A 26,272-nucleotide genomic window follows, 5' to 3' on the forward strand; every position below is an offset into this window, starting at 1 on the left:
TTAGATGTAACAAAATTAGCTATCACACCCAGACTACACTAATCTTGGACAGGTGTCTCGATGCGCACTAAGTGTAAGGTGTAGCCGAAGTGAATGTTGATATTGCTACACAAACAAAGCGAATGCTACTATGAGTGGAAGTGTTGAGACTAAGAGAAGAGAGAGAGAAGAATACGACACCGGGCGGTTCTCAAACCCTCCTCCAAGGGCCCCTCTCTCGATGGCGAGAGAGGTCTATGCTATTGATTGCACAAATCTGGTACAATGGTGTTGATGCAATGAACTTGATGCTATGATGCAAGGAAGGCTAAGTCGATGTTGACGCTGACGACGGCGGTGACGACTAGGGCTGAAATCTGAGAATGAAACACTAGTACTCCTGGCTGAAACGCTGATGCTATCTGGCTGAAAACGCTGGGGCTGTCAGGCTGAAAACGCTGATGTCCTCAGGCTGAAAACATTGGGGCTGTCAGGCTGAAAATGCTAATGTCGTCAGGCTGAAAAAGTTGAGGCTGAATGGCTGGAAACGCTGGCACTGAATGGCTGAAAACGCTGGTACAGAATGGCTGAGAACACTGGCGCTGAATGGCTGATGAGGCTTGCTGAAAGGGGGGGGGGGGGGGGGGATCTTGCTGAGGAAGAAGCGCTAGAGGGCCTCCTGAGATTGCATGTGCTCTCTTTGTTTCTCCTGCTTCTACTGAGTGACAATCACGTTTCTTTTATATTTACTTAGCAAATTGCCCTACTTACTTTTCCAACGAAAGTCACTTATTGATAAAAAGTGAAAAGTGTATATTTTGGGAAAAAGGGTTCTATGCTCTGTAAAATGCTCATAATGGATATTGAATGCCATGTTAATGATTATGATGTGTGCAACCAGAGGATATGCAACTAATCTAAGTGCCTTGACATGCATGGCCTACGCACAGGCTCACAAGGATGCCAGAACACTTCCTAGGCTGACCTGAACCCTAGACCTGAGATAGCTTGTCCACATGCACATACAGTTAGATATACACGTGACATCCCCTCCTTTTCAAAGTGAGGTACTCGTACCGAGCTACATGGCTTCCTTGTAGTCGGCCAACAACTCGTCTAATCTCTGAAAAATTCTGCATGGACCCACACTGCCTCGTGGATTCCTCGAATCCTTGAACTTCAAAAAGTACTGTCGAACTTGCTTCTTTAAGCCATGGCGAAACCAATGTAACAACACTTACTTCGGCTCCATGACTTCACCTTCATCGATGATCTCGGGCTCTTCGTCGTCGGAATGTCCTTTGGAGGTGTACCACCCTGAAACACTTTCAACCAAGAAACATCGAAAACGTTGTGCATTGACCATGAGTTAGGCAATTGTAATTTCATAGAAACCTCATTGATCTTTTTAATGACAAGAAATGGACCATGGGGGGGGGGGGGGGGGGGGGGAAGAGAGAGAGAGAGAGAGAGAGGCTTCACATTTGCATAATGCACTATGGACCTATGATGCCCCAAGGCCCCAACGTTCATAAATTGCAACCCGCTCGGCGCTCCGAGTTCAAATGGTCAAAAAATCCCTGCAACATTCACTTTTTTTCAGATGGACGGGTCCCGCACGAAACGTACGGAGGTACCAAGAGAGCCCTAGTGCCACGAGGCATGTCACGCTGCCAACGCAAAACGCGGAAGATTCGTACAGTTGTGCCACCTCATTGTCTGCCTTCTGTGTGGGTGTGTCCTGCTTTATTTGAAAGTCTTTATGCCCTAGAAACTTGGGTATTGCTAAATTGGCTATCTGAGATAAAAATAATTCTGAATGAATTGTTGGATTTATAAGTGAGAGGGTTTTCTCGCTTGGGACACCAAGAAAAATAATCCTAAATGAATTATTGGAATTTTAAGTGAGGGTTTTTCTCACTGGAGACATCCAAGTACAGAGTATTCCTAGTGCATCGTTCGCAGTAATGACGGGAGCACTTTGAACGGGAATATCTGTAAGGCCACCAGGAACGGGTACTTTTGATGTGTCACATCGGATGGGTGACAAGGAGCATCGGGTAGAAGTATCTGACCATCCTAGGAATGGACATCTATGATGCGTCATAGGATGGGTGACATAGAGCATCGCGAAGGAGATTGTACCATAAGTTCGGTAGGAAACGACTAGGTGATGGGTATTCCTGATGCGTCACAAGGTGGGTGACGGGTGCATCGGAAAGGGAATATCCATAGTCGAGAGGAAATTCCGAACTGTGTTAAATTGTGCAAAGAAAAAGCAAGCACTTGAATAAAGATGGGTTCAAAGAAAACTTTAAGGAAAAATGGATGCTTTTTGAGAAAGCGGGATTGCTTTTCCAGAAAGCAGATGCTTGAAGTCTATGTCTGCATCACAACTGTGCATGTGATTGCATCAAGGGACACCTGGGAAGTGCTGTGAAAGCATTGCAGATGCTTTCCCGTGAGGACGTCTATGTCTGCATCACAACTGTGCATGTGATTGCATCAAGGGACGCTGGGAAGTGTTGTGAAAGCATTGTTTTTAACTTATAAGGTTTTATTCAATTTTTGGGCAGATTCAGACTATTTTTAAAATACGTCAAGCGCCCACTTAATAAGTGGGCAGACATCTAATAAATAAGGCAGCACAGATCAGCCAACGTTTTCTCTCTCTTTTTTTGGCAGAACAGTGCCAAAAAAAAGAACACCCCCAATCTCTACGCGAGCAGCTATTCGTGCCGTGGCCAGGAGCTATATAAGCATCACAAGCCCTCACTCAAAGGAGAAGATTAGTTTTTGCAAGAAGAAGATGTTGCTGCAGAAAAAGAAGACGTTGGGGGTGACGCCCATGGCTGCCCCAAGTGTACCAGATGTTGCCAAGACACAGTGCGCGAGTTCCCTTGCGAAGAAGTGCCTACGAAGCGTGTTTCCATCACGACAAGTTGCTGTTTTTCTCTGTTTTCAGCCCATAAACGTCGTAGACGAGGCTGATTTACGAGAAGGAACCCGAGAACGCACCTCTTTTGTGTGTAGGATTGGAAGAGAGGATTTTCTATGTAGAGATCTCTTCCGGGGAATTGCTTTTTGAGAACTGAGTTGCGTTTCGAGCGTCGAGACTTTGAAGTGAGGGAGTAAGAGCAGAGAAAGGCATAAGCCTCAGCAGGAGAAAGCGCTCCGAGGAACTAGAGCCAAATCAGCCCAAAGGTTTCGTACCCAAGTTTAGGAAGTAGATCCACTGATCAGAGAGAGGTACTCTCTCAAGTTGTGATCCGGAAGTGGGGATTCCCAAGTAAGGAATCTATGTCCGAGAAAGCAAGAGTTGTTCTGCAAGAAGAGGACTCTGGAAATAGAGTTGGAAAAGAGTTGCAGGGATGCCATGCCTTGAGTCTGGAAGGTGAGATCTAGAGGTGAGAACCTTGATTCTCGAGGATTTGGGATAAGGAACGGAAGTTCCTTAGAATAGGGTTTTGCCCTAGGAATAGGAAGCCGAGGCTTCCAGGAACCATCAAGTCTTATTCTAGATGGAACGTGGTAATACGTTCGGTTCAAATGCTTGTATAGACTTCTCCTCAGTAATAAAGATACTATTACCGCCCGGGGGGGGAGGGCAGCCCATCTTCAAGTCCTCAGTACTGTGTTGATCTTCTCACTCTCTATCTCTCTCTCTCTCTATCTATTTCTCTCTATATCCTCTGGCTTCAGTAATAAGTGATAAATCCTATTTATCCGAATGCATTTTATATTGCTATGCGCTCCCGTTTGTGACATTGGGCCCCCATCAGACGGGATCCCATAAGTTGGTAAAAACCCTTTTAATAATTAGCCCCACTTGGTGAGAGTATGTTGGTTGGTGAGAACTTCTAATTCTTTTACTACTACCAGGGTTTAGGCCCCTCGGTGGGGCTCTAGAGGTTGGCTCAGGTCTTCAGTGGCTTTACACAAAAGCAGTTTGTGACACCCCCCCTTCTTGAAAGAAGAGTAATCGTTTCGATTACCGTATATCTACGAAACAACTAAGTTAGCTTTAAAAAAATCTGAGCATCATTCCAAGGGTCATTCCGAGGAACATTCAGTTTTATCATTCCAAGTCGGAGCTCTTGATATTTATATGTAACAAAATTAGCCATCACACCCAGACCACGCTAATCTTGGATAGGTGTCTCGATGCGCACTTAGTGTAAGGTGCAGCGGAAGTGAATGTTGATATTGCTCACGATAAGTGCTCCAAACTGTGCTCAAGGGTTCCTTTTACTTACAGAAGGGAGAGCCTTCCGTTTTTTAGAGAGAGAGTGCAATGATCACAAACAAAGTGAATGCTAAGAGGAGAGAGAAGAATACGACACCTAGCCGTTCTCAAACCCTCCTCCAAGGGCCACTCTCTCGATGGCGAGAGAGGTCTATGCTTTTGATTGCACAAATCTGGTACATTGGTGTTGATGCAATGAACTTGATGCTATGATGCAAGGGAAGGCCAAGTCGATGTTGACGGCGACGACGGCGGTGACGACTAGGGCTGAAATCTGAGACTGAAACGCTAGTACTCCTGACTGAAGCGCTGATGATGCTATCTGGCTGAAAACGCTAGGGCTGTCAGGCTGAAAATGGTAAGGTCGTCAGGCTGGAAACGCTGGCACTGAATGGCTGATGAGGCTTGCTGAAACGCTAGGTCTTGCTGAGGACGCGGGAGGGGGGGGGGGGGTCTTGCTGAGGAAGAAGCACTAGAGGGCCTGCTGCAAGAGATTGCATGTGCTCTCTTTGTTTCTCTTGCTTCTACTGAAGTGACAATCACGTTTCTTTTATATTTACTCAGAGAATTGCCCTACTTACTTTTCCAACAAAAGTCACTTATTAATAAAAAGTGAAAAATGTATACTTTGGAAAAAAGGGTTCTATGCTATGTGAAATGCTCATAATGGGTATTGAATGCCATGGCACCATAGTTACCCGGAACAGGAACGTGAGGGTCAGGAATGGGACGGGAACGGGGAGGAGGAGGGGCGACCGGAACGGGAACGGGTCTGTAACGGTCGACCAAAGTAAGGCTTGAACTACCTTCATTCAGCTTAGTCTCAAATAAACTCCTAAACAACTCAAAACTGCCCCCAAATCTGCCTTCAAACCTGCCCTCAAACTACACCAAATATGTTCCCCAAACAGCCCCAATCTGCCCCCAAAAGCCTACGTTTTTGCCCCCAAATGCCTACTTTTGCCCGTTCCGCCCCGCGTTTCGCCGTTCCGCCTCATGTTCCCCCCGTTCCGAAACACTGTTCTGGTTTCACTCTGTTCCGGAACGGCGTTCCATTCCTGACTCTGTTTTGGGAACGGAACTCGTCCGGAACGCCGTTTCGGATCGTTTGGGCTGTGTTCCATCCGTTCCCTGTTAAATTGTGCCATGCTAATGATTATGATGTGTGCAACCAAAGGATATGCAACTAATCTAAGTGCCATGACATGCATGGCCTACGCACAGGCTCACAAGGATGCCAGAACGCTTCCTAGGCTTACCTGAACCCTAGACCTAAGATAGCTTGTCCACATGCACATACGGTTTAGATATACACGTGACATCCCCTCCTTTTCAAAGTGAGGTACTTGTACCGAGCTCCATGGCTTCCTTGTAGTCGGCCAACAACTCTAGATAATCTCGAAAAAAATCTTCACGGATCCACACTGCCTCGTGGGTTCCTCGATCCTTGAACTTCAAAAAGTACTGTCGAACTTGCTTCTTTGAGCCATGGCAAAACCAATGTAACAACACTTACTCCGGCTCCATGACTTCAACTTCATCGATGATCTCGGGCTCTTCTTCTTCGGAAATGTCTTTTGGAGGTATCCTGAAACACTTTCAACCAAGAAACATGGAAAACGTTGTGCGTTGACCATGAGTTAGGCAAATGTAATTTCATAGAAACCTCATTGATCAAGAGCCAGGATCTGTCGTTTGCGACTTAACGCATATGAAACAAGGTTAGCTTTACCAGGCACATAATCAAACAAACCACCAAATTGCTCAAAAAATTATGACCACCGTGCTTGGCGATTCACTCCAATGTGCACTAGGAATAGACTGGAACCACTTGAGGGCTTCATGATCTGAGCGAATTGTGAACTCTCTACCATACAAAAAATACTTCCAATGCTTGAGAGAGTGAATGACAAACAAAAGTTCTTTGTCATAAACTGAATAGTTCTTTTCTGCACTATTTAACTTCCGACTAAGAAATGCAACTAGACGGCCATGCTGCTGAAGCACAGCTCTTATGGCGACATTGCTCGCATCCGTCCATACCTCGAAGGGGTCAATCCGAAGAGGCAAGGATGAGACACGGCGCTTCTATCACCGCAACATTGAGAGCAGGTGTTGTCTTAGGACAAGCCTTTATAATATAACAGCGACCTTCCTTAGCATAAATGACTTGTTCTTCTGGCGTTATGTACCCTCCTATAATTTCTTGTGCAGCTTTTTCATATAGGGTTAGCTTATAGGTTTAGCAGGTGTTTTCGCTTTACCCTTAGATTCATTTTGAGAGTTCTTTTCCGAAGGATTAGAGAAAGATGGGCTAGAACAGTTACCATTCTTACCATTCTCACCGTTCTTACCGTTTTGTGGGTTCAGAGGAGTCTGAGAGGTACTATGAGAAGACTTGTTCTCCTTAGGTTTTCCTTTGTTGTGCTTTATCTCCTATGCGAGAGCAATCGCTACCGCCTTGTTGAGATCCACGGGGTCGAGTACTTCGACATCAAACTTGATACACTCGTCCAACCCAAAATAGAATGCCTCTTTGCGCTCATCATCCAATTTGCGTAATTGGGTGCCGAGCTGCAAAACACGGTTAGAGAAAGACATAACTAGCATACCATTTTGCTTGAGACTGCGTCAATCTTTTTTCAACCGCGCCACGTACTGAGGTGACATAAACCGCGCCTTGAGCTTGTCTTGGAAGTGAAAGAAAAGGGCACGCCTTCCTTGGCTTCCTCTAGGTGCACGGCCAACTGTGCCTCTTGCCACGCTTCATAGCAATAAATGGCATCACCGGCAAGATACAATGCTACCATCAAAACTTTGCTATTCCCTGTTTTATTAGTTGTCACAAAATAAGCATTAAATTGACGCAACCAAGAATGAATAACATTAGCATCCATCTTACCGTCATACTTACTAAACATCAACTTCTCACTAACTGGATTGTTGGAGTCAGCATCTCTCCTTGTGCTACCTGATGAACTGCCCGCATCTTTGACCGGCTCGGATTTCGAGGTGAGTACTAGTAGGACCAACTCTTGCATGCGTTGGTCTCCCTGAGTCTCACGCTCTAACTCCAAGGTCGCTCGCCTTTCTTCGGCCGCTAAGCGTTGAGCTTCGCGTGCTTGCTCACGCTCAACTCCATAGCTGCCCTTCTTTCTTCGCGCTCGCGATCCATGGTGGCGCGTTGGGCGGCGATCCATGGTGGCATGTTGCGCCCAACGCGCCACTTATTGTAGCATCATGTCCATCGTCGACTTGACCAAAGCCTCCGTAAGATTTGGTGCAACCTGTGGCGTAGATGGGGATGGGGGAGGATCGGAAAAAAATCCTCCTAGTGGGGAAAACTCTTCGTCACTAACTCCACTCTCATCATCTTCGCGCAAAGTATCCATTCCGCTTCGGGTGATGACCAAACACTGAGATCTTGGGTACTTAAATTCTCAAGGAACTTGGGTTCTTGAGGTTCTTGAGTTCTTGAGGTTCTTAAGTTCCAAGCTTGTAATCGGTGTTTGAGAAGGCTTTTCTCTTACCCGAGCTCAACTCTTCCTTGCGGGCGCATCCCTTGGCGGCCTTGCACTCACACCAAAATTGCTTTTTCCCATCTCACGTCGATTGGCCGGCCGCTAAGTGCAAGGTCTGCTCTCAATGAGTGAAAAGAGGAACAAGGGGAGGCAAGACAAGCCCTTCCTTCTTTGGTTACCTATCACTCTTCAAAAACACGATTAGGAATCGACACGCTCAAGTGGACTTGGGTTACATGCGACCGCAACAAGCAAAAAAATTTATCACGGTTCTTTCCTTGAGTGATACAAAACAATGCCAAAGCTCTGATACCAATGTAAGTTGCAGCGGAAGTGAATGTTGATATTGCTCAAGATAAGTGCTCCAAACTGTGCTCAAGGGTTCCCTTTACTTACGGAAGGGAGCGCCTTCCGTTTTTTAGAAAGAGTGCAATGATCACAAACAAAATGAATGCTACTGTGAGTGGAAGTGCTGAGACTGAGAGAAGAGAGGGAAGAATGACACCAGGCGGTTCACAAAACCTCCTCCATGGGCCCCTCTCTCGATGGCGAGAGAGGTCTATGCTATTAATTGCACAAATTTGGTACAATGGTGTTGATGCAATGAACTTGATGCTATGATGCAAGGGAAGGCTAAGTCGATGTTGACGGCGGTGACGACTAGGGCTGAAATCTGAGACTGAAATGCTAGTGCTCTTGGTTGAAACGCTGATGCTATCTGGCTGAAAACGTTGGGGCTGTCAGGCTGAAAACACCGAGGCTGAATGGCTGGAAACGCTGGCGTTGAATGGCTGAAAACGCTGGTACAGAATGGCTGGAAATGCTTGCGTTGAATGGCTGATGAGGCTTGCTGAAAACGCTAGGTCTTGCGGGGGGGGGGGCTTGCTGAGGAAGAAGCGCTAGAGGGCCTGCTGCAAGAGATTGCATGTGCTCTATTTGTTTCTCCTGCTTCTGCTGAGTGACTCTCAGGTTTCTTTTATATTTCCTTAGCAAATTGCCCTACTTACTTTTCCAACAAAAGTCGCTTATTAATAATAAGTGAAAAATGTATATTTTGGGAAACAGGGTTCTATGCTCTGTAAAATGCTCATGATGGGTACTGAATGCCATGCTAATGATTATGATGTGTGCGACCATAGGATGTGCAACTAATCTAAGTGCCTGGACATGCATGACCTGCGCACAGGCTCACAAGGATGCCAGAACACTTCCTAGGCTGACCTGAACCCTAGACGTGAGAGAGCTTGTCCACATGCACATAGGGCTAGATGTGCACGTGACATTAAATACCTAAGCAATCTCACCCAATTAGGAATAATCAATGGTTCACACATCTCAATGCAGCACAAATGCTCACATATGCATAATACAGACACAACCAACAGCACCGCTGAGCACTCCTTCAAGACAATCGATTTGCGGCATGAAGCTACTCAACGACTACCTCGTCACTCCCCCCGCAAACAACCTAAAAAGGTTCGGACCATAAGCTCAAAGGACTTATATAACCAAACACTCCCCAGACTGCAACCTCCGTCACTTGGAGATTTCAAGCATACAATTGAACGCTCCCTAGACACCCGGTTTGCGTCATTCAAAGGTTTTCTAACGTACAACAAAACGCTCCCCAAACATCCCGTCTACATTGTTCTGAGGTTTTCAAGCATACGACGAAACGCTCCCCAGACATCCCGTCTACGTCGTTCCGAGGCTAAGACCTTATCAAACAGTATTTCTCACAACTCCACCCAAGAGTAAATAACCAATCATTGAAACCAGAGTCAAACAATTCAAATCCGCATCAAGACAGGTAAAAAAGATACAATGCATTTCCAAAAAATGTCAAACAAAATAAAGTTCAAAAGTGTCTAAATACAAAGCAACTAGAGAATTCATTCGCATTTTTGTTCGAATGAATTCTGAGGATGACTAGCTTGTCCTTCTGCATCAAGGTAATCGTACGGTTCTCGATCTGAAGTGTCACGTCATTCTTGTCGTGCCAAGGCATGCCCAGGAGAACGTCGCAATTGCCTAACTTCATGATGTGGAAATTGGCTTTCCCATGGTATCCTTGATTAGTCAATAGAAGAGCCCCAATGTCCAGTACCACTTTCTCAATTTGTCTGGTAGCTAGCTCGGCCTCAAGTTCGCCACCTCGTGAATCATAGTCAAAGTCCATCTGCTTTAGGAATTCTGAATGAATGAAATTTTCGATAGCTCCTCGATGAAAGAAAATCACGGCTTTCAAGCCATTGACTTTGCCATATGCTCTGCAAAATTCATTTGTATTTTCAAGGTTTATGCCATAAAAATGGGGTACTAATTCAATAGCAGGTCTAGCTCTCTAAGCCAGAGGTGGCCTTGGGGATCTATCTACTGTCGGAGCTCGAGGGACATCAAGGCTCTTTGAGGACATGTATTCAAGGTATGCCCAGTTTAAAAACATTCAAAGCATCGACCTTCTTGTAACACGGATTCTCATTGACCTGTGTCAATCGAGGCCGTTGAGGTTGACTTTCGCAGGATACTTGAGGATTTGTGCGCTGATGTCGAGAGTTCCGATTATTTGTTCGAGTTACTTAAGTGGTAAACTCTAGCTTCCCTTTCATAAGGTTGTAGCCGACCGCTACATGACCCATAAGCTCTTGCATGGTTGATACCTGCATGGACATGTAATGGTGAGGGAAGTCCAATGGTGTATCGCCCACACTGGTCCTCCAAGGGAATCAGCTTGAAGAAACACACCGGAAAATAGACGTCTAGAAACCTCTTATTATAGTCTTCCATGGTCTCACTGGCAAGCATTTTCAAGTTGCCCTTTTCGAACAAGATATGGACTTCAAATAGGGAAGTCATATAACTGCATGCAAAAAATTGTCTTGAAAGTTTTCCATGTCCTTGGAGCATGCAATTGTCTCGCGATTGAACTCCAAGCATTATCTTTAAAGAAATCCTGCTGCTCAACAAAATAGCTGAAAATTTTTGTTGTCGAGCCGCCATCTTTGAAATCCTTTGGCAGGTCTGCAGAATCCATAGACACCATCGTGCTATCTGTTCTTGGTAGGATCGGTATGCCTTGAGAAAAGCACACAACTGGAGCTCTAATACAACTGTAACGGGAGGGCACCACGTTCCAACGGAAAAGAATAGACAGAACAAGCTTTTAAACGCTTCAATAACTGAACTGAGAGAGACACGACACACGACACATGGGAGTGGCGAAGTTCCACCCCAAGAGAGCACTAGCCCCAGACCCTTGCGCCCCTTTCGATATTTCTTTGTATTGCTTCAACTCAGTACAACGCCGGCGTCACGTCTCTGCACCTTCGCGCGGAAGTGTGTAATAGATAAACCCAACTTGCCGATCTCGGCGAAGGGGCCTAAACCCTAACAGAAGAAGCAACAAAAGAAGAAGATGAAGACCTGACCAATTTATTGAAGATGGCAACGAGGCCTCAAGTAGGGTTAGGATTTTATCCTAACCTTGCCCAACTTACGAGAAACAGTCGAGGGGCCTAAACCCCAACTAAAGCAGATCCCACACACACACACACACACACCAATTTACATGGAGCATGATGACATGGCAACCGGCTAACAATTCGCGAAAACACCATGATGACATGGCACTTTTTACGCTACAATCCTATGGACCCTAGACCTGCTTGCTTTTGGGTCAAGTGCTTTTCGTGTAACTACGTTTCATGCTAGATTTTGGACCTGCTTGCTTTTGGGTCAAGTGCGTTTCATGTAAGTACTTTTGGTGAGGCTTGGGGCCTTTAAATAAGTGTTGTGGGTCCTCTCTAGCATTCTATCCGCAAGAGAAGCAGAGCAGAGCCACAAAGTTGTACCTTGTTCGAGCAATATAAAGAAATGCCGAAAGGGGCGCCAAGCTTTAGGGCCAGAGCTGTTTGGGAGTGGAACTCCACCACTCCCTGTCTTGTGTGGGTTCTCTCTCTCTCTCTTTCTCTTCAAGTCATTTTGAAGTGCTAAAAGTCTATTCTTTTTAACGTGGTGCCCTCTCATTACACAAACGAGCATCAATGCAACTTGCACTTGAAGGAAGATGATTGCATGCTTCTTAAGTTTGAGAAGGCACAATAAAGAAATATAAAGGGTAAAAAAAGGTTTTTCCAAAGCTAGATATCCAAAACTATGGGCCCTTTCAAAGTCTTCAAGAGGAACAATGAGGTATCTTTAAGATTGAAGTTTTTAGATACCTGGGAGGATTCACAATGCATTTTGTGAATCTACTACGACCTTTCAAGGGTGAGGAGCCAAAGTACACGAAGCCACAAAACCAACCTGCGTTGGAAGAAACACAGGAGATTCTTATATCAAAGCACATCCTAGCGCACAGAGAAAGGAAATTGAAGGGTAACCTAGCCCAAAAAACCTTGTTCAAGTTAAGAAACTACCTTGCTCTTGCTCCAAAGTGGATGGAGGAGGACTTGGCAGAAACTTGCAGCTTTTGATTTGGTGTAACTATTCTAAAAGTGCATGTCGATTAGTGGTTTGAGTCTAGTGTAGTGCGTGTTGCATAGGAGGCGCCACTCCACTTCTATGTCTAGAGATTCGCAACAAATTGAGGTAGAGTCAACCATTTTGTCTCTGAAATTTTGGGGCTACCGACGTGCTGACAATACCTTACATGTTAACTATTATGCGATATGTACACCAATTGTTTACCACACGTAATGATGTGGTTGAAATTCCAAGAAGGTGCCAAATTTTTGAACAAAAGTTAATACTCTTGCAAATGTGTGTTTATTTGAGTATGCGAGGTGAGATGTCTGGAGAATTTTGTCTCTATTCATCAGTAAGAGCGATAATGATGATCAATAAAATGAACTCGATATCTCTTAAGAGGTCTATGAGGCCTTGATGTGATGACTAACTAGTCCATTGGGATCACAAGTTGTGTAGATGGTCTCCACAGGGACAGGAAATGAATGTGATTGTTGATTGTTACAGGCTACTGCATGCTATGATTTTGTATTGTCTTGTGAGCTGTGCTGAAATGCAAGTCGGGCATGACCGGACACGACTGGACGAGGGGAAAGAGGCTAGCTAGAGCTGGATCCACAAGCATGACCCATATCTGAGTCCAGCAATGCGAGAATCTCAACAAGATTTGCAAGGGATTTGTGGTGCGTTTTGCAGGACTGTTGACATGGCATCTGATAGTGCATGATGCCGTGGAAACATGGACGCTAGATGCTTTTGGTGCAGTTCTGAAAGCGGTTGACTATAGGGCATCAGCTTTTGATTGCAGAGCTCTTGGGACACCCACAATTTGTAGCAATTGCTTTATTGCGTGCATGCCTTTAAATCATAGTTACGGGGAATGGCCATTTTCAAGTCTCCGTTCCACATTCCCATCCCAATTTCCGGTTCCATGTTTCGGACGTGAGTATCCAAAGCAGGGAATGGCATTTCATGCATGTTGCCGTTCCCCGTTCCGATTTCCCATTCCGGGTAACTATGCTTTAAATATGTGGCCTAGGAGGTCACTCTGTAAAACATTGCATGGTTGCAAATTGCACAGCGACCCCCAATAGTTGGATCTGTCTCATTCTGTTCAAAGATCAATAATACAGAAGCACCCCAAGGGGCACCTACCCTAGGGGCCACTAAATCTAAGTGGAGATATGACACAAAAGGTAACGGAACTTCAAAAAAGATGTAATGAAGAGATAGACTAACCCCCGATCCGGTGGACACCTCGGCTCCATTCTAGCTAGACTCTGACAAGATCCTCAAACACTAGAGAACCCCTACAATGCCACATACATATACAAGGCAATTGTGGAGAAGAGAGATCGATGAGGTAGAAAGAGACAAACATATGAAAATGAAAGAGAGAGAGAGAGAGGGGGGGGGGGGTTCACTATCAGATCCGATATGCTAGTTTGCCTACGGGCGGAGCCGCAGATGTTATGCCTGAGGACCTATAATTTTGCTTACATAATACAAAAGAGTACCAAGCCTCACTTCTTTTCCATGACAAAAAAAAGAGAGAGAAAGATCTAGGAAAGGCTCTCCTTGCTGATACAAAGTTGCACATGCACATGACCAAGGGTGGTCCAGCGTAGATATGACTTGCCCTAAATGGATAGATTCCTAGTACACACAACTACTACTGCTACTACTATCTACTCTTGCATATCTTACTCGGCCTCAAAATCGGCAACAACCCCAAGCATTGTGGCAGGACAAGATGGACCTCCTCCTTGCAGCTAGATAGATCGAGAAGAGAGTCGCATACAAGTCTCTGTTCTGAATGGACTGCACCACCATTGGGTGAGAACCATCCATATGAGATTGCTTGGTTACTATTGTCCTAAGAAGAAACACTATTGCCATAGAAAACATGATGTGCAACCTAGAATGCCACCATCTGGTGATGACATATCTCTCCACAGCTACAACAAAGACAGCACGAGTACAAAGAGGTGACAAGCTCTGTATGCGTTTCGAACTACTCGAGGTGAACATGAAAAATGACCTACAGGGGGCTCCTAATACACAGAAAAAAATAAACAACATAACAGATAAAATGCCTTGACAGTGACATGAAAGGGAGAAACACACCATATTCAGAAAGCAAGGTTAAATCTGCAAAGATACATACAACAGCTTAACATGCAAAGCTCGACATGAAAGGGTACCACCCAAACAAAGGGCCAAGATTCAAAGTGGAGAAGCATGGATAATCAATCATAGATGCATTTGGACTATGAGCTTCAAAAATTACCAGAAAAAATTAATACAACAAAAGTTAAAAGATAGTATAAATGCTCCAGCAAGGATGAGAAGAAATCGAAACACTATTAATAGGATCAACTTGGACAAAAACTTCACAGCATGAAATTTGCATGTTTAACAAGATTTGATGTTAGACAAATCCACACAAAGTCCAAATTTACCTTCAAATGGAACTGTATGTGATACAACGATAGAATCATGGTAGTCGTCCACAAAATGAGATAACCATACTTGCGATAAAACCGACTAAAAACTAGCACATCCCTACCAGTAAAAATAACTAAATACTAATACATCACAGGACTGCACGAACTAGCTACAGCGCTAAAAGGCAAGCATATTGAGTTGGATTTCTATACAAGGGACCATAAATAAAACAATTCCTCAAGCTAAAATCCTCAATTCTAGGCTTAATGATAACTCCACAATCTCTCTCACAAAACAACTAGACCAATCTCTCCGTTCTAACATCAACCACGTCTATATCTGGTCAAGGGATCAATTAAATCTATGGGCTATCTCCCCAATATCCAATAAGACTTCTCACGTATTACTACGTATTTCCTTGAAATGATAAGTCTCTTGAAAATCAACGACCAATCCAATCTTCCAGCCAGAAAGCATACTAAAGCAGTTTCCTATTTGCAATCAACTCAAGCTTAAGGATGATCTTGGACAACCGATACTTCGACAAAAGGCACAATAATCCTGAGAAATGCATCAAGAACAGTCTTGCAAATGCAGGCAACTATAACCTCTCAAATGAGTCACCAACTAGGAGGTTTTTTGAAATTCTACACTTTGATTGCATACTGGTAATAGGCAAACCAAACAAAATCAAATCCTAGCAGCCTCTTCAGTAATTTTTTTTATTAAAAAAACTGGCTTCCGTCAGAGTTGGAAGTGTCATATTCAGCCTGGTAAAGTTTCTTTGACAAAACAAGCAGCAGTCCTGAGAAAAAAAGATGTCCACACCTGAATGAGGTCTGGCAAGCTCATTCCTCTGTTCTGGTACTTCTTAGCAACAGATATCACCAGTCTGAGATTGCTCATTATCATTCTATCTTTTGCCTGCCGACCATCAGTATAACGTGATGAAAAAGGCCCAACTTCCATGTCTACTGCTTTTGCCCATTCTGCCAATGTTGGCTCCCTGCCAAGATGTACCTGCAAATTTACCTTTATTGCCTCCAGCGCTAGGAGATCCTGAAAACATGCAAACACAGAAGTAAACCATGAAAAAACTGCATTCCCCTTATACAAAACCACAAGCACATAGTGCGATATATCCAAAACATACCTGAATCTTGCGAGCCAACTCGACTTCCTCTTCTGCAGTAAGCAGCTTAGTCCTTCTCGAACCATTTGTATTCAAAAAAGATCTAATGGGATCTGTTGACACACTCTGAAGGCTGCTCTTCCTTGATCTGCTTGGTCTTGTGGGTGTAGTTGTCACAGCCATAGAGACTGCTGCCACTGCGTTACTAGCCTTTGTGTTTGCACGTGTCCGCTTTGCTAACCTCTCACATTTTTTCTTTGATTTGGCTACAACCGGTACTGTTAAACCCACATTCACCTGCCCCTTGTTTTCATTGATCAGAGAGCCCCCTTGAATGGCATGAGCAGAGTCCACCTCCGGCAATGACACTAAATTCTGGGTGCCCAACCTAGAACTATCCCTATCCTCCATCGGATTCCTGACTCCAATAGACCGCTCCTCTGCAGTATCAAAAATGTTATTCTCCATGAGGCGCAGTCGCAATCTCTCTAGTTGAAGACGCAGTTCTGAGGAGTAATCCTCAGCAGAGTTCTGCAAACCATTTGCGCTTATGAGAGCTGCAGCATCTTTGGCAGCTTGGGCAGCAGCTCTAGCCAATGCTACAGCAGCTGCAGCATCAGCTTCAGCTGCCCTTGCTCGTGCTACTGCCTCAGAAGCTGCCGCTGCAGCCTCATTACCAGTACCTATTCTGGGTTCAACCACTAACATTGCTTCACACCTCAAGCTGCGAACTGCTCTTCTACGCCTCCAGAGGCCATGCCCAGATTTCCCAAGTCCTCGAGGCTGCGTTGAAGACAACGTCAACCTGTTCCAGATTGCAATCATTGTGATCAGAAAGTACTTACAAAGCATCAAAATCGCAATGTCTTTTGACAAGCTTCAGTACCTTGTTGCTGAGGGGCATTTGACGAGAGACGAAGCACTGTTCTCCAAGTTCCGCCCTTGCACAATATTACAAGAGCAATGGTGAAACGTAACAGGCACCATTATCCCATGGGTGGAAGTCCACCTCAAGCAAATAGTAGACGAGGCAAACGGCGCAAAATATAATCACAACCGTTTGCAAAGCTAGCAGAGGGTGCGAAAGAATGTATTTCCTGTGAGTGATGATGATGATAATCTGCTGTGCGTGTGAGTTCTAGAAAAATGTGGAAGCAACCCTTGCTTTGAACCGACTAAGAAATGAGCGAAATAACGCTCAAAAGAAGCTGGAGGAAAGCAAGTTTGTCCAACCTTTGAGTGATGAGCCACGGGAGAGCAAACCCAACTCTCAGAGCTGCGTTTCGTGAAGTGGGTCGAGCCTGTTCTAAACGTCTGCTTGCCCTCCCGCCATAGCCCTCTGCTACTTCACGCTCCGCTCAACAACCATAATTCAGTAAAAGCCAGCTCTCCATCAGCTTGTGGACCGTCCGATCGGAGATCTGACGGCTCCTACCTTGCCACGCGCGCTTCAAACCCCGAAGCCTTTTGCTCTCCACAAAACCCCCTCTTCCTTTCCAATGGATATGCTCCCATAAAATGTCATATGAAAAATGTTCAAGAGATTGAGATTCTGTTGCTTTTATTCAAATTTCAGATTCTAAAATTGCACCCACCTACATCCTACGCGGATGCAAGATATTCAGCAAGTTGTCCATGTGTTAACTCATTTCCATCATCCACGTACTTGGAGTGGTAATACCTCTACCCCACTAGGCTCAAGGGCACTCTACGCAACGAGATAGATCTAGTACAAAGAGAGTGGTGACAAATAGTTCGCCAAGAAACAAACAGCTTCATTGGTCAGATGAAGGCTTCATCTCGAGCATCAGCTACATTGGCGTATGATCTCCGCAGCTAGAAATCATAGAGGTGATTAATGCAACCACAGCGTCCATGCGTCAAAAATCCCAACCATGAGCTATGCCAACCAACTAGCAAAGTTATACGCCATGTAGGCGCACATCCCTGTAGAGATGTTAAAGAAGTGAATGAAGTTTGTTAGCATTTTGTTGCCTTAGTGGGCGTTGAAGACACAGTGTGGCAAACTCGTGGGCCATGATTACTTGGTAGGAAATTGTTCAATTCAATTTGCAGACAATTTACATGCGTGCATGGAGTATAAGTAATAGCATAACTACACATAGATGTCATCGTCCAATTTTGATTGGCTTGTGAGAGAAGAACACTTGATTTTGTAAATGTTGATTGCGGGTGACAAAAGATCAATTTTGATCGGTTGTAATGTAAGAATAGTGTAGACAACTTAAATTATTGGTATGATATGTTTATAAGTTATGCAAGTGTAGGTGTGCTTTCAATTTGTGATTGAATGCACTTTATTCCAATAAAAGGATAGTAGCATATCTTGATTTTGTGTTGTAGATTGGTATGAAGAGCTTGCGTAGAGTTCGTTGATTGTCCAAACCTCGAAAGATTTGAAAAATTGGGAGTTAACAAATGTCGATAGTAATATAATTTGCAGATATAGTGTTGAAAAGGTAATGAGGAATGCATTATGTGGTTGCATGTTGTGCTCATTTTTCTTTAAAAAAACATATGTTGGTATGGCGGGGAGGTGGCATCGGCCTCACCCAATTGTTGTAAATCGTAGGAAACATGTGCTTCCCTTGTTTACTTGTTATCTCCTCTAGTGTTGGAGGGTCACTTGTTTTTTTGGATCCATAGAGCATAGGGAGGCATTCATGACCTTAAAGTTTACAGAAAAGGTGGTGCCAAGATGGTCATTGTGAGCGGGTATAAATAATGTAGCTTGGATAGTGAGGGATTGTTAGGGAACCATAGAGGAGAGATGGAGGAAGCATGAGTAGGAGCGAGAGCAAAAGAATTCAACGTGCTAACAAAAATTCTTCATTTTTAACAAAGAACATACATTGTCCATATAAATCTTTTGAGGCTCATGCAACAAACTTGAGCCACTAAAATAATGGTGCATGCTCTACTACAAGAGATTTATCTCACTATCATAAGAGGTCTAATTCCAACATCCCCCCCCCCCCCCCCCAATAAGACTGACTACTAACAATAACAAAGGACGTGTAGAGGAGTCTCACAAGCCATCTGAAACAAAAGTCAAAAGCCCCCCCCCCCCCCCCCCCCAAAACCCTCTTTTCTAGACAACATTGTGTGTGTGTGTGTGTGTACAGACTTTGAAGACAATCAAAATGGCCAATGGACATAGACTTAACCATAGACAATACGTAGAAATAGATAGGGTGGTCTTATCGTATGCACATGCATGGGTAGTTTTTATGCCCTTACAACTTTTGTGACGACAAAGACGATAAACTATAATGCATAACTATTAGAATTTGTGACATCATTAGGTGCTTTTGGATCATCATCATCGTCTACAAGATGTACTTTGTCTTTGGTTTTCTTGAAACACTTATTGGAATAATGATTTGTTTTACTATGGTAAATACAAGGGTTTTGGGAAAAACAATATGTCAGGACAACGGCAAGGCCGGACTAGCCAAGAGCAAGGCCGGGCTAGGCAGTGTGGAAAGGGAGTCCAACTAGGGCAAAGGCCTAGGAGCCATGCTATATAGTGGGTGGTTGGGAGGTGGACTCCTAGGTTCTAGTTCCCCTTGTCTAACATTGGTATCAAGAGCAAGGTTTCTAATTTTGGGAAGGCACAGTCATGGTGTTGGAGAGCCACACAACTTCTTGCATGCTTTTGCATGTCGGGGTCACGGAGGCTGTGGAGCTCACCCACTGTGAGGAGGATGACAGAGTGAACGGCGTGGGCCACACCGCTTGCGAGGGGACGAGGTCGACAAGCGACCTACACCAAATCGCAAGCTCTCGGGCTTGACGGCATCGCGCGGGCACACTGAGTGTTTCTCGTGCCTGACACAAAGGCTCTCGACCACCATCGAAGGCGGGGTGAGCAAAGGCTCCCCCCTCGCGTTGTCTGCAGGCCGCCATAGCCGGTGAGCAATTCTTTTTTCACACCCGGTAGGCGCCCAACCCATTGGGGGTTAGTGGTCACGATTTTTTCACCAACTAAGGGACGGTACCCATAGTGGGGTACCCCCCCCCTCCCTCTTGTGAAGCTTCGGGTGAAGCTAGGCAAACCGACAGAGCCAAACAAGGGCAAGGCCGGGAAATACACAGGCAAGGTGCTATTTTCTGTTGCGTATCCTGCATAGTCTTGTTTTGTACCTTCATTCAAGTCATCGGCAAGTTATTCAAAATACACAAACCAAGTGCAGTACGGGTGCTCAAGGCAAACACACCTACACTATTGAATTGTTTTCTTGAAAGCCAGAGCAAGATTACATCCTCAACGGCAATTGGAGCACGAATGAAATTAGCAAGGCTAATTACCGGTATCAACGGGATTCTTTATCGATATTTACTAGTTGCGGTACATCAGGTATTCTTCTTGCTATACCTTGCACTGCACTGTGTCGCCATGGATTCAGATATCAATATGACTTTTGATTTCGAGCAAAATACGCATGATCCTGCCCATGATGGCTCGTGGCCGGATGCTCTCACGGAGAGTGCCCGCGACACTACGGCATGTGACGACACCTATGAACTGCTCGACGTTCAAGAATTTTGTGCACTTCAGACATGCATATCAGTCATGGAAGGAAATTTTAAATCTTTAAATGAAAACATCACTAAATTATCCGCGTTAGTGATCCAATTAATGCAACAACAGTCCAAGGGTCCTACTGACACGCACATGCATGAGCACGTTGCTACACAGGGGCAAGGCCCTTCTAATCCGGGACAAGGTCCAACTGCTGATACTTTGCACACTCTCACTGCAAAAGAGGTGGATGAGTTGTTGAAAAACACCAAACCACCGATAGTGTAAGACAAGGGGAACTAGAACATAGGAGTCCACCTCCCAGCCACCCACTATATAGCATGGCTCCTAGCCCTTTGCCCTAGTTGGACTCCCTTTCCACACTGCCTAGTCCGGCCTTGCCCTTGTCTAGTCCGCTGGCCTTGCCCTTGTCCTGACATTACTCCCCCCTTAAAGAAGAGTTTTCGTCCTCGAAAACAAAAGTGGGGAACTTCTTCTTAAGAACACTAATGTTTTTCCAAGTGGCATCCTTCATGGATCCAGCTGTTTGGTTGACCGGAACACGGTTCAGCAGGAGGTTCAATGAAACCAAGAGTAACATATTTTTTCACATTGTTGTCCATCTGCAACCATCTTGTGTTACCGATTCCTATCCAATCATAGTGTGTAGACTCCATTTAGAAAACACATGAGTATGCAAAACGAGTTATCACACAAAGATGTACCCTAAAGAGTACCTCTTTTCACTTTCCGTGAAAGTAACTTGCTAACATGACTCATCAGCCAAGTCTAAATCCTTGACTTGTTTTCCAAGTTCAACAATAAACAACCCCACCATAACTAGTGTTCAAGGTTGAGAACTTGATTTATACATGAAGAGACTACACCTAATCGCAAACATGCTTTAACTTATGGTAAGCAAACTCCAAGTAGAGCAATAAATGCTTACTAATTGGATCGCGTGGTGCTAACGTACACACTTGCATATCCTTTAGCACAAGATTACACTTTGTAATCTGCATATCCCCTTGGATAACTGACAGTACTGAGGTGTGTTTCCCCCACGGTTTATAGACAGTCTTTCCAGATGGCTGGTAAACAGGGATCACAATATCGTACCACATTGCTGAGGAATCAACAGTTGGCTGAATAACCATCGTGGTTAAGTTGAAAGATCCACAAGCACCCAAACCGAGCCATGACCTCTATTGGTGATTGGTAGACCGAAAAGTAAACTCATTGAGATACTGCACATAGAGTGCAAAATGCTTCATAAGCAACAACTTAATGAATACGCATGTCGTTCCAAATCAGCTTGCTAAACACTAGGGGCCATAACACCTAGTGTGCATGCATTTAGCAAAAAACAGACTTGAACCTGTATATCGATGATCATCCAAAATACTTATGGCAAATGTGATGCGCCTAGCACACATTAAAGAGGAATGTAAATAGTTCAAAAAAGAAACGAAATACTTTTAGTTGCAATCATTTGCAAGCCTTGTTGAAACATCTGAACCATAATAGAAGGTGAAATAGTGATCACTTCTAGGTACAAACAATGAAACTTTTTCATTCATAGCCTGTCTATATGTAAAACAACCATCTGTAATGTTGTTTAGCAGCACTTGTACCTTAACAAGTCAGTCTAAGTATCCGACAATTTCTAACCACTGAAATTGCTCCTGATACGTCGTGCTGAAAATGGTCTAGAAAACATATGGGACCAGCACCTAGGGACATCGTCGCGACACATAATTGAAATAGCGGCGCCGGTGTTTGCCCCAGAGACTCGTATTCTCCACATGTGGAATATGTCTCAAATAAGGATGTCTGAAAAAAGAACATCCTACAAGTACAAGACGTACTTGTGTGTGGAGGTAACTCTAAACACTCTGCGACAAGAGTGAGAGGGACCCTCATTCATTGCTCCATAGTGGCTAAACCGAACTCCTTGAGTCCCTAGACCATGTTGTATCCCATATGCCAAATCGAATCCTACAAGTGGATTCATAACAGCATAATGTACATTGGACACTACGGCCCAAAATACTTGTTTCGACATGCCCTTGGCATGGCCCTGGGGATTGAACTGAAAGTTCAGTTACCCGTATTCAAATGCACGGGAGTACATCTCCTACCTTTGAAAAAACCAAGCAACATTGCACTGGGAACTCTGGGTGTTTCCTTTGCAATCCAAACCTGTTGGGTAGAATCTACGTAGTCAAACCACTTGGTCAGACCCTTTGTAGAAACTGCTCAACTAGCATGTAACGATAACCAACAACAAATGATGAGAATCAACTTGAAAAGTTGAATTTTTCCATTACCCCTTGGTAGTTCGCGGACTTCTTTCCTTGAAAGTACAACTGTGATGGATCAAACTGTGATCCTTGATGCCTATGGAGTGACTTAGTAATCACCCGCTGGGTCTTACTCCAAAATTGTGCTTCCATAGACACTCATAGTGCTATAGAGAGAACAAGAGATCCACACAAGTGAGATGACTAGCTGTTATGGACAACCATGCTGTTGCAACTGATTGCTGCATCTATACTCCGTGGTAGAGATCAACTAACGTGAGTTGAAGGTTATCAGAAACTCAACTCGAGCGTCGCACTAAAAACATGTAGTGCTTACAGAACATCGAAAAGATCTGGAATGGCAAGACTCTTGCTTGGCCATTTACATTGATGGGGACTCCACTGGGTAGATTGGTGCAAGCTAGAGAAAAATCACCCAAGGAATGCCAACAATTGTGTCTTACCCTAGATCTGATAATGGCTCTCAGTCAGCTTGTGTGGCTCATAGCCCTTATGTCAATTAGTGTTCAACCAACGAACCGATGAAGATTAGAGCACCTTGGCTCCGACTGACGGACAAGCAAAACATGTAGCAAGAGCGTCTTAGAAAATTTTTATTATTCTTCGAGAGAATTAAGAGACGGAAAGAGAGAGACCATGAGAGGATGAGGAACTTGCCTTAAGTTATTACCTTGTATATACTGTGTTCATGCTCGTGTGCATCTCATGTGTAGCGTGCAACTTATCCTATAAGTATTCAACATTCTGGTTGTATAACGCTCTCCTCGAGAGAGGTAACAAAAAACACAAGTCACATCTTGCCCCATCGATCTTGTAGTGGTCGTGACGAGAAGAGGATGACTTAAATAGGGCACTTTGCCTGTGAAATAAGTCGTATTTTTAAGTTCCGTTTAGTGTTTTGTTGTGTTTTTACACTAACCAAAAACCATGCTAAACAATACATCACTTATCGTGTCCTTGACAGAGTTGCAAGCGTGATAGCGGAAACGTAATTCATGAGGCGGTAGAATTGAATCCACCCAACTAGCATGCCTTGCATGCAGACTGATAAGCCCTCGTCGAGAGTGATGGTTGCAAACGTGAGATCCAAAAAGTGCCTTGTTGGCTTCATGTAAAACTGTCAGCTTTTGAAGCTAGTTTCGCAAAGAATTTTTGCCTACAAATGAGGCAGATCGGAATTGGATGGCTTGGGACACGTGTTCCATGCGCCAATACCCATCATTACTTGAATATATATTTCACTATCAGGGTGTTATCCTCAAGTTGGAAAGCTTAGATAACTTTCAGCAAGTACGGGGATTTATACGTGGTCTGACACCAGAACTTAAGAAGGACGTCAAGACCCAAGACCCTAAAACACTTGAGGAAGCCATAGTGAAAGCACATTCTCACGATGATCCAGATGAAAAGAAAGCACATAATACTCACGTGCCTGCTAATACACATGGTAATACACGCACACAGTATGGGCACAATAAAAGGAAATTTATAGTAGCCAATTCAGAAGCATCTAAAAAACCCAAGGGGTCCAGAGGTCTTCTCTTTCCTAAGGACTTTGATAAAGCTAAGAAAGAGAAATTATGTTTTCAATGTTTAGGAAGCAGTCATGGCAAAAAGGATTATTCCAAGGGGAAATCTGCTGCTCATGGCAAGGAGAAAGCAATGCACACGGTGCAACTGCTACCTCTTGAGTCTTCCTCACGATTCTCTACAGTGGAAGTAACACACACGAAGGTGGTGCATGAATGCTGTCTCACAGCTTCCATGTGGCAACAGACCTTCGGACCACATGAGTTAGTACGTATGCATGGATCTCTGCAAGGGTACAAGGTGGGCATCTTGGTAGATGACGGTGCTACTCACAATTGTATCAATTATGGATTGGTGAAAAAACTCAAATTGCCTCAACCTCTGAGTACCCACCGCTACAAGGTAGCAATGATGAATGGACATGATACCGAAATCTGAGATACTCAATTCCGAGTTGTTCCGTTGGAAGTACAAGGTTACTCCACATCCTTGGATTTTCAGGTTATGAACATGGAGAGGGCAGACGTGGTCCTTGGTAGGGAATGGTTGCATAGCCTAGGACCATCATTGAAGCATAGCTATGAGCACAACAACTTGATGTTCAAATCCCATGGCGCACATGTGTTGTTGTTAGGAGAGAAGAATGTACCTTCTTCACCATTGATATGTACGCTAAGCTTATGCAGCTCGTTTCTGATAATAAAATAGATCAAGTTTTCTTGTGTTACTCATTCTCTCATTTTCTCTCTAACATTGAATCTGTTGAACATTCATCAATGTTGCATGCTTCTCTCTCATCTTTTTCACCAATGGCTACTTCCAAACAAGCAAACGTTGCCAGTGAGTTACAAAAATTATTAAAGGAATTTCAAGATGTTTTTCATCATGATTTGCCACCAGGATTACCGCCAACACGATCGGTACAACATAGCATCGATGTGGTTGCAGGCAGTAAACCTGTTAGTAAACTGCCCTACCATATGAGTTACTCTGAAGCTACTGAGGTGGAACGTTAGCTTGCTGACTACCTTAGTAGAGGGTTTATCCAACCAAGTTCTTCACCATGGGCTTCTCCTATCCTGTTAGTGAAGAAAAAAGACGGCAGTATGCGCATGTGCGTAGATTACCGTGGCTTAAATGCGGTTACGGTTAAGAACAAGTACCCATTGCCACGAGTAGATGAGTTTTTCAACAAACTCACTCATGCTCGTATTTTTACGAAAATAGACTCACGGTTAGGTTATCACCAAGTCCGTATTCGACTTGCTGATATACCCAAAACTGCATTCCGAACAAGGTTTGGACACTACGAGTTTTTGGTGATGCCCTTTGGGTTAACCAATGCGCCCGCAACATTCATGACACTTATGGATAGTGTCTTGAAGCCGTACTTGGGCAAATTTGTCATCATTTTTCTCGGTGACATTCTAGTCTACAATGCTTCTGAAGAAGAACACTTGCAACATCTAAGGCAGGTGTTCGAATTGTTACGAACAAATAAATTATATGCCAAGGAATCTAAGTGTGATTTTATGAAATAAGAAATTCACTATCTAGGGCATGTTATTTCAGCTAATGGGCTATATATGGATCAATTCAAAGTGGATACAGTCAGGCAATGGCCTTCTCCTAAAAATCTGGAAGAGTTACATATTTTTTTAGGATTTGCAGGTTTTTATTGAAGGTTCGTTAAAAACTATGCTAATATTGCTGTTCCCATGACGGATCAACTGAAAGGCAAAGGCAAAGTTTTTTCGTGGGGACCCGCTCAACAACACAGTTTCGATACGCTCAAGGATGAATTAGCTACAGCTCCCATACTAGCTATTGTAGATCCTTTGAAACCATTCGTTTTGGAAACGGATGCCAGTGACCGTGCTATTGGAGCAGTCCTGTTACAAGACGGATGGCCAATTGCATTTGAAAGCAAGAAGCTTGATACAGCTTAGCAGAACTACTCTGCTTATGAGCGCGAGCTCTATGCAATAGTGTCTGCCTTAAAAACATGGCGGCATTATTTATATGGTGCTCAGTTTGAGATTGTGTTTGACCATGAAAGCATCAAATGGTTTACACAAC

The 26,272-nt window shown here is 44.1% G+C and overlaps 1 protein-coding gene across 1 annotated transcript in view; it reads right to left on the bottom strand.

The window, feature by feature from the left end:
* The window catches only part of LOC147427567 (uncharacterized), a 31,835-nt gene extending 14,535 nt beyond the window's left edge, over window positions 1-17,300 (bottom strand). Inside the window, exons 1-3 of the mRNA XM_086497637.1 lie at window positions 16,680-17,300; window positions 15,815-16,598; window positions 15,490-15,720 (exon numbers count right to left, since the gene is read on the bottom strand). Coding sequence (XP_086353763.1) covers window positions 15,490-15,720; window positions 15,815-16,598; window positions 16,680-16,780 — 1,116 coding nt within the window. The 5' untranslated portion in view covers window positions 16,781-17,300. The remainder of the gene's footprint in view (window positions 1-15,489; window positions 15,721-15,814; window positions 16,599-16,679) is intronic.
* Window positions 17,301-26,272: the final 8,972 nt, after the last annotated feature.

Source organism: Adiantum capillus-veneris, chromosome 23 (genome assembly GCF_014529385.1).
Source record: "Adiantum capillus-veneris isolate H3 chromosome 23, ASM1452938v2, whole genome shotgun sequence".
NCBI lineage: Eukaryota > Viridiplantae > Streptophyta > Polypodiopsida > Polypodiales > Pteridaceae > Adiantum > Adiantum capillus-veneris.